Source organism: Penicillium angulare (assembly GCF_028827245.1).
Source record: "Penicillium angulare strain IBT 27051 chromosome Unknown utg000003l_segment0_segment0, whole genome shotgun sequence".
NCBI classification, from domain to species: Eukaryota; Fungi; Ascomycota; class Eurotiomycetes; order Eurotiales; family Aspergillaceae; genus Penicillium; species Penicillium angulare.
In genome coordinates, this window is record NW_026623162.1 from 5,168,142 (window position 1) to 5,177,747 (window position 9,606).

General features: G+C 34.1%; 2 protein-coding genes across 2 annotated transcripts; one reads left to right on the forward strand and one right to left on the reverse strand.

The window, feature by feature from the left end:
- Positions 1-237: 237 nt before the first annotated feature.
- Positions 238-2,835, reverse strand: N7478_003942 (bifunctional terpene synthase/polyprenyl synthetase family protein; the record flags this gene model as incomplete). Its single annotated transcript, XM_056920156.1, has 9 exons — positions 238-555; positions 608-689; positions 738-804; positions 867-1,132; positions 1,181-1,335; positions 1,393-2,074; positions 2,145-2,392; positions 2,448-2,494; positions 2,556-2,835. The coding sequence occupies 9 exons, from the start codon at positions 2,833-2,835 to the stop codon at positions 238-240; spliced, it is 2,145 nt and encodes a 714-aa protein (XP_056783314.1).
- An 810-nt stretch (positions 2,836-3,645) lies between these two features.
- N7478_003943 (SEC14 family lipid-binding protein) lies at positions 3,646-4,824 on the forward strand (the record flags this gene model as incomplete). Its single annotated transcript, XM_056920157.1, has 4 exons — positions 3,646-3,939; positions 3,998-4,387; positions 4,445-4,660; positions 4,711-4,824. 4 exons carry the CDS (start codon positions 3,646-3,648, stop codon positions 4,822-4,824), a joined length of 1,014 nt encoding a protein of 337 aa, XP_056783315.1.
- Positions 4,825-9,606: the final 4,782 nt, after the last annotated feature.

Below are 9,606 nucleotides of genomic sequence, written 5' to 3' on the forward strand. Positions count from 1 at the left end.
ACACATATCTCGGTCTTAATATCTCAAAGCCCGCAAGGACCACAATACTAGTATATACAAACAGTATAGATATACCGAGTAAGCGTCGCGTCTTATTTTCGCTTACCCAGATACCAGTGCTGATATTCGTGCCAGCCCCGCATTCAATTTCAACAATATTAACTTGAATTTGACCATCGCTTGAAGCATGAATTTCACAACAGTAGTAGAACTAGTATCTTTCATGGATCTCGATCTCTATACTATCAACTTCTGAATCAATAATCTCATAATCCAATTCTCGGAACTGGACTCTTGTTCGACGCGCGCTAGTTCTTCATGGATGCCCTTCTCCAGACCCTTCAAGGTTCGCAATGTGTATTGTAAGCTTCCGTGCTTGTCCATTTGTGCCATAATAGCCTTTTTGTGTGAAATAGACAACGAGGTTGAGGACCTTCCTGACTTCAAAATACCCCGTAGTATTAGGTCTTGTGGGTTGGAATTCCAAGCATGAACGAGCGGGAATGAGAATTTGCCCTCGTCAAGGTCTTCGCAGAAGCCCTTGCCAGTCGTATACTATTTTGATGTTAGTATATTTGCTTCAAAGATAGTATTCTTCGAGACTTACCGCATCGTCAGTCAAGTTCTTATAGTCATCTCTAATTTGGAAATACTGTCCGAGCACGGTGAGGAGATCCAATGAAATTGTTCTAAAATGTCAATATTGGAGAGTAGTCGTTTTCTATTAGAAGACTTACTTCTTGTGTAGTTCGTATGCGCATTCATTCATCAAGCGGGCAAGTAATCGAAACAAACCGCCAGTTTCTGAAGCTGTCAGTATTTTCTTGCTCAAAAGCAGTGAATTCTCATGGAAAGCGGGGACTGACTCTGATTTATCATTTCAAGATACTCTGCCTCAGAAGGGCACTCGCCTTGCTGTGTCCAGTGCAAGTCAAAGCTTTGTCCAATGAATAGATTGCGAAGTTCTTCTATAACGATTCCCAGGCAACGCGGATTATTCAATTTTTGTATGTCATTCATAACATCAATGAGCAAGAAATTGGCGCTGTTAATCGTGGAAGGCGCTCCAAATATTGTATGGGTCGCAGGGTGGCCACGTCGAAGATCTGAAGAATCTTCAATGTCATCCAGCCTATGCCAATTAGCAATGAATCGACATTATCTGATCTCCGATACTTACATGAGAGATGAACTGTGAAGCTTCTGCGCGATCACTTTGATGGTGTGCACAATTGAGACTGGGAGTACAAGCCAGACATTCAGGGCGTCAATTAGAGCTTCACGGACCCCCTTGGAAGGAAGAGAGGTGATGTATTTGAAAGGGGCTTGCAAGGGCTATGATAATTTATCAGCATTCGCACTTTCCGAGATAAAAAAAAGATAAGAGCTGACCTCGTCGCCAAGAGTGGCCCGGCTTTCAAATTTAGACAAATCGGTCGAGTCATCATCAGACTGCACCGATGAGCTGCTCGACAGACTCGATCTAGGTGTACCACCCGAGGATGCCTGACTGGTTTCGGAGTTGGAGTTTTCAGAGAGATCAAGAACATATTTCTCTTGAGCATCGGATGATTTATTGGATCCAAAATTTTCTTCGGTGCATTGCCTCCTCTGGTTGGCTTGGGCGTCTAAGGCATCCTGAGCTTCAGGACAGAGCTCGGGATGGTAGCGCGGGCAGCGCAAGCTCCAAGCGACATTGCCTGGGATTTGATATGCCTGCGCCTTCAAATATCTTGCCAAGTTGGTCGAGCATTTCTCCCGGTCGGAGGTGAACGCCTCCACCTTCTCGTAGTATTCAGCTTCATATCGGCGAACTGTTTCCTTTGTTTTTTCCTTTGCCTGCGGTATCGAAAGATTTTCCCACTGCATATAGAGCCAAACAAGACTTGTCATTGCCGTATTGCTCTGGCCTTTTCCCTCTCTTTCATACTCATCCCACTCGACGTCAAATGAGAAGTAATCATTGACTAGTCCGAGTGCCGCGAAGCATGATCTGGTTATTGGAGCGGCCATCTCCCATTCCTCTTCAGTAAGAAGAATGCCCATGCCAAAACACATGAGTTTGGAAACGAAGCTGGCAATTCAATTAGCATTGTCTCCCTTTTTCCTGTGTTACCTTTTGCATAAATTCCAACTGAACTCACGGTGCACCGGTATCAATAATTCGATAGTCAACATATTCGTCAAGCGTAGCGAACAGGGAGGTGTTGTCCCGAGATGCAGTCGTGGCAACCATTTCCTTCCAGGACTGTATAAAAACTTCGGCGCAGGGCTTGTCGATGGCCAGGAGCTCCAACAGCATTTTCGATTGTATTTGCTTTGTGCCGGTTCCTGATCGCACGGTGCGGTAGTCTGTTTCGCTTAAAACGAGGTTTTCCGTTCCGGAGTCTAACTTTAAATGAAAGTCAGCATTCAGGAATTCAAGTTGGTGACTGCCTGTCTCTTACCTGCGCTTTTGACACCGATTCAAGTACGTTGTCGTAGAGAAATGCGTCTGAAAAGAGACCGTCAGTGACTTTCCTCAATCCGAGATGTGATAGTAACTGCTTTCTTACATTCGAAGATATAGCAGACCAACGCGAGCCGATCGGGGTTGCACATAGGCAAAACCACCGACCCAAAATTGCCTTCGAATGGATTGCAGCTCCCCCAGCGTTCTATCGGACCAATGTATGTCTGCCAATCTTCTCTGAGCCGGAGACAGCCCTCGTCTGCCTTGTCTTCATTATTGTGTCGCCGTAGCGAGTATTGGTCACAAAAGCCCCCAATGCTTTTAGTATCTCTCCGCGGCTTGAAGGAGGTGGCCTCCTCGTTAAGGAGTAGTTGACAATCCATGTTTAATACTGAGTTTCAAAGACGAACTCACAACGCCAGTCCCCGGGTGCGACAGGCGGGGCATTTAAAATCCCACCATAATGCGAAAATAATGGAGAATGAAAGCATGACTTCATCAGGAACTCGTCGCACCCTGATATCTCGACCATGTGTGGGAATTGCAATCGAAGTTAGCCAGTAGTAGCGGCGTAAAGTTGGGTTGGTGGACTACCCGTCATCGCTGACACCCGAACCAAAACAAGTTATACATAGACGGCTGAGAACTCAATGAGTAGGCTGCACGGGGATCCCCTTTTTCATGAGTCTGTTGATACGCAGCCGCGATCGGAAAGTGGATCTTTCCTTACCAACCCTTGGGAACAGCAAGGCTGGTTCGCCGGGTAGAAGCCGGCAACAGATTGACCCACAGTTCCGTCATCCGTCCATTCCTCGAGCTGGAACAGATCTTTTACGTACTCGCAACCTTCAGCTTGGTATAAAATATACAAGGTGACTTCACTGAGAATAGCTTACATCACATGAAACCTTATGTTATAACAGAGATAAAGATAAGTGCCTAGAGTAGCAAGGGTCTCCCTACATATAATCTTGTAACAATCACATCACAGCTGAAATTCAAAACCTGTTCAACGCAACTCAATCTTGAGCACCTTGCGTTAGGTCCAGACGATCCGACCCACCGACAAACATGCGGGGTTTTGCTCTTCATGGCCTGCTGGTCTGAATTAATTCCATTGCGCTCATCCACTGAGCCTCTATTATCAACCCGCCTTCACATAAATCTCAGATTAACTTAAAACTGGCCCAGATATGAGCTCGGAGCCTGCATTTCCGCCCGAGGAGTATTCTGCTTCGTTCCAAGCTCTCACTCGCCTTTGCGCTGATAAGGGTCTGTTGAGTCGGCCGAAAGGCATCGAAACCAGCGACCGCTGTGATGGCTTATCCGACTACCCAACATTATTGCGATTCTTGATCGCACGAAAGAACGACCCCAATGATGCGGTAAACCAATTACAACAATCCATCGATTTTCGGGACGAGCGAGATATTTTGCATTTATACGAAGTCATAGATACTGAGGATTTTGAACAAGCCCGTCAATTCGTAAGACTGCCTCGGCCCCCGACGCGCAATAGCAGATCACTGACCTGAGATAACACAGTATCCACACTGGACAGGAAGAAGAAATAAGCAAGGGCTTCCAATTTGTTATTTTGATATTTCTAAGCTTGACAAAGGCGCTTTGAATTCGTGGGAAGAAAGTCGTAAGTCCGCCGGCTGGAGCTTATCAAAATGTGAGACCGGAGGCTCCCCGAAGCCTGATATGCTGCAAATGGCCTCCGTCTTTCATGATAGTCTCGTCCGATTCGTCCTTCCACTATGCGCCATGATGACCGATCGGTCGAACTCGTCTACGCCAATCTCGAGTTCTATTTATCTCGTCGATGCGTCCGGTCTGGGTTTAAAACAAGGTTGGAATCTCAAAACATTCGCCCAAGAGATAAGCTGGCTTCTCTCGACATGTTATCCGGAAACAATTTTGAAAGTCTTTGTAAGCCTTGAAAAAGAATATCACCTTCAAAATGGACCATATTCTGACAACCAACAGGTTTGCAATGCGCCTTCGTATTTCGCAACGGTCTGGAAATACCTCAAGAAATGGGTAGATCCCAACACCGCCGAGAAAATCGAGGTGTTGGGCAGTCATGAAGTTTCTGATGCTCTGAAGGAACATATTGACGATGCCAATATTCCCAAGTCTTTCGGGGGGACTTTGATTTTGATCACGGATCACTTCCCGCGCTGGACGAAAGTATTCGCGATCGTCTGTCGTGGAATTCCCCACAACAATCTTTGCCTTTAGGTCCTCTCAAGTTTTGTGAAGCTGCGAATAAAAAGCTTGAGGCAATGGCCGTAGGAAGCTTGGGAGGGTTGAAACGTAATGACGTTATTGCAACGATCGACTTAGGTGAAGTTGAGTGCTTCTAGCGAGAGCGCAGAAAATATGACTTTGAACTTGAACGCAACCCATCTCCCTAAGATGAATGCCGCGCACACACACTAATTATTGATGCGTTTGTCGAAGGTCTTGGCATAGTTATATTGATGGCCTAACTATAGTCGGGCCCATCACACCCCCCCATGTTCCTTCCGCATTAACAAGTCTTAGTAAGGGGGGGTGACGAGTGGGTCTCTAGAGAAAGTGGGTCTAAGACGTCACCCCCTCGCAAATCTCTAATCTTTGAGATATTTAGATCGGCTTTTCGATAAAGTTTATCAATACTATCTCAATTATTATAATATTAGATAATATTCTAAGATCTATTAATATAAAGGGGTAACCCTATTAAGTTTGTGTTTGAGGAATTTTAGTTTTGATGGGGGATGATAAAGCTAAGGACTGTAGATAGACTATTCCTCTTTAGGATATCTTATCTTTAATAAGATAAGATAATCTTATCTATCTTATTTTAATTACTCTAGAGTAACTACTCTAATCTATTAGAGTAGTATTTTATTTAGTTTAATAGTAAAGATGTTTTAATAAAAATAAGTATCTTCTAGTAGAGAAGCCTAGTTATAGCTAGTTAAGTTAGTTAGTGTAAAGGGCTGAGACCAAACTCAATTCAATTTGATAATGCTAATAAACTATCTATCTAAAGCTTAGAGAGAAGGGGAACTCTTTACTATATATTCTATAGTAATAGTGCTGAGGTAGTATTATTATGTGGCTATATAATTCCCTATAGGCTCTAGGCTCTAGCCTGTTATAGTACTCTCCTTCTTCCTATCGGTATAGAATAACCTTAAAATATTAAATATTAATATCAAAATAACAAATCAAAACTATGAAGGGCTAAAGCAGAATTTATATCTAATTAAGCTAGGCTATATACTATATATAAAAAACTTAAAGAGAGAATTACTAAGTAAGTGTGAAGGGCTAAAGCAGAATTTATGTTTAATTGAGCTAGGCTATATACTATGTATAAAAAGCTTAAAGAGAGAATTACTAAATAGATGTTCTATATATTAGGTTATTATAGTTATATATACTATATAACCTTATACTAGGTATTAGCCTATAATAGTATCTCCTCTTTAGGATAGTCCTCCTTATATATATTATAGTTATATTCGGTTGTCTTCGGGCCTATAATAGAGTCAAAATAGGGCTGAATTGTCTTTTAAAAGTATTTAATATAGAGTAATCTTAAACATTATTAAGACTCTACTAGATCTGTTCTACCTAATCTATTTATTTTACTAGGACTTTATTATAGTATTCTTAATTAATTTTCTTATATCTTATATCTATTATCTTTTCTACTTTATATTTAAGTTTCTTATTAATTAGTATTAGTAAGGGATATAAATTATTTATAATCTATAGTAGAAACAGGTCTAAAATAATAGGTTTAACTAGCTTTATATAGAATATTAAATAAATATTAATAAATATCTTTAATTATACTATATAAGGTATAGAGATATCTAAAACTTAATATTAGATATATAGCTAGTCTAGCTTCTTTAATTATTATTATATATATATATTTTATAAATTTAGCTATACCTAGTTATCTTTCTTATAGACTAGTGAGATAAATTTATCTAATTCTCCCTATATATTTTATATGTTACGATCTGTTACGTTCATTTATATATAGTAATATCTATATCTATATCTATTACTATCTATCTATAGTTATCTAATCGTATATAATCAGATATATCTATTTACTATATTTGTTTACTAATATATATATATTAACTATTATTTCCTCTAACTTAGTAATATATACTTATTTATACCTAAAGATCTTATATAGTAGTATTACTTTGAAGATAATGCTTTTTATAGCCTATTAGGGACTACTAGGGGTGTAATATAAACATCCGTACAACCCTAGAAAAAACGATTTAAAAGATAATAAGATCTACCAAAGGGGTCTTAATATAATAATAGTATATAAAAGCTTAATACTATATATATATAGCTTTTATCTAAAGGAATTCAAAAACCAAAGTTTATAGGATAAGTATAAACTACTATAATCAGATAATTAAAGCTCTAAGTATAGATAAGATATAGTAAATCCTATAGATCTATATACGTTAGCGCTTTATTTTTAAGCTATTATATTATATTATATCAACTATACCGTTTCAGAGTATTCTTCTAAGCAAAACCAGAGACTAGTAATTAAGAACTATAATATAATTATCTCTAAGAAAAGTAAAAAGAGAAATATAGTAAAGATTTAATATCTTTAAAAGAACTTTACTATAAAAAAAGAAAAGTCAATATATTTAATTTTACTAAAGAAAAGGCTAGAATATATTAATTATAATAGATAATTATTATCTATATAAAGTTACTAATAATAGATTAGAAGATTACTAATAAGCTCTATCTATAGATAAGTAAACTATATATATACTTTCTATCTTTCTATTAATACTTATAGAGACTTATATAAATATATAGAATATTAATAATAACCTAGTAGCTATATCCGAAATTATTATCTAAACTACTACTATATTTAAATATAAATATATAGAATAAGAAATACTATAAGCTATTTAGTATAATATAATATCTAATACTATTTATATCTAGTTAAGTATATTAGCTACTAAACGGATATTAATAAAAAGTATCTATATAATTAATAAATACAATAGCTAAATTCAGGATAACACTATATAAAAGTATCTCTATAACTATAAATACTACTTTTATAAGATTATATAGATTACTAGAGTATAATTAGAAGAATATAATAAGATAATTTAAACTAATAGAGCTTTTAAAGGAAAAGTAGCTTAGTTTTAGAAATATTATAAGTAATATATTATAGTTATAGATCCTAACTAGGAAGTTTATATATTTATAATATATAGGATATAGATTAAATATAAGTTCTTAGAATATCTTAGTAAAGAAAAATAATAGGACTACTTCTAGAAGTATTATTAAGAAGATTATATCTTTATTAAATATATAATAGATCTCTAAAAGACTATAGCTAAATATAGGATTAAGATATTAGAGGCTATTCTAATTTAATTCCTATAGAAAGGTATAAAAATATAATTATAGAAGTATTAGATAAAGGACTAAAATTATTTAATAAGACTTATAAAGATAATTAAGTATTTTATATAGTTTAAATAAAAAACTATAATCACTAGCTATCTAGAAAAGAAGAATAGAAGTAATAATCTATATAGTAATTAGTATAATCTTAATATAATAGACTTAGATATTCTTAAGTCTATAAATAAATTAAAGGATAACTAATAGAAAGAAACTTAAATATATTTTAATTATAATAAGAAAGGATATATTAAATAGAATTATTAATTATCTAAGAAAAGTTAGAATAAGGATTCTAGATATACTAAGAAGTTAAAAAACTAAGGATAGCTAAGATAACTAAAGCTTTTATTAGCTATATAAAAAAAACTTCAAAATTACTAATATATATAGATCTAGATCTATTAGACCTAGTATTAGTAGTTCTTACTACTTTAGTTATTTTATAAAAGCTAGAAAGTATAGAAAAATATAAAAAGAAAGCTAAATTTACTAATATTAAGATAGATCTCTATACTATAGGAGATTCTTTATTATACTATAAAGTTTTAGTATATAGCTAAGATAGAAATATAGCTATTTATATCTTATTTAATTATAGTACTTCCTATATCTTTATTTTTATTAACTTCCTTAAGAAAAATTATTTATATCCTAACTATTATAAAACAAACTTAGATATATATATTTAAATATCTAATAGAGAAAGGCTTATTATAAAATTAAAGATTTAACTCCTAATAACTTTTAGAAGCTAGTATATAATTATTTTAGTATAGGTACTTAATTTACTAGAATATAAACTTATTCTTAAATAGGATTTCCTAAAGTATTAGAACCCTAAGATCTATTAGAAAATATCTATTATAAAGATTTATAATTATAGCTAGATATATATTATATAGATTAATAATTAATATAAATATATCTTAAATAATAATAACCTATAGCTAAATTTAATATTAGCTAGATAAATATAAAAAGAACTAAAGTATAAGTCTATATAAAAAATATTATATATTATATATCTAGAGATAGTAAAAAAGTTTAAAGTATCTAAGTTATCTAGGATTCCTATATATAGGGACCTAAAGATTTATACTATTCTAATAGGATATAAAGATATCTTTAGAATAATATTACTATAAGAGTTACTACTAAAATAAGCTATCTTATATAATATATATACTAGAGATACTATACTTATTAATATTAACTTATATATATTATCTAAACAAAAGCTATAAGAATAGATAAAATAAATATCTAAACTATTAGAAAAGGATCTAATTTAACTATCTATAAGTATTTAGGGATTCTCTATAATATTTATTATAAAACCAAATAGTAGCTAGAGGATATATATAGATTATTATATATTAAATAGACTAATATTGAAAAATGGTTATCTACTACTATAAATTTAAGATCTACTTAATTATATAGATACTACTAAGATTATATCTAAGATAGATTTAATATCTAGATATTAGTAGGTTTAAATAGAAGTACAATTAATTAAAAAGATTACTTTTAATATAATATAAGGAAAATATAAGTAGATTATAATACTATTTAGGCTATATAATATATCTATTACTTTCTAGTCTATTATAAATAATATATTAAAACCTTTTCTTAACTAATTTATTATAGTTTATTTA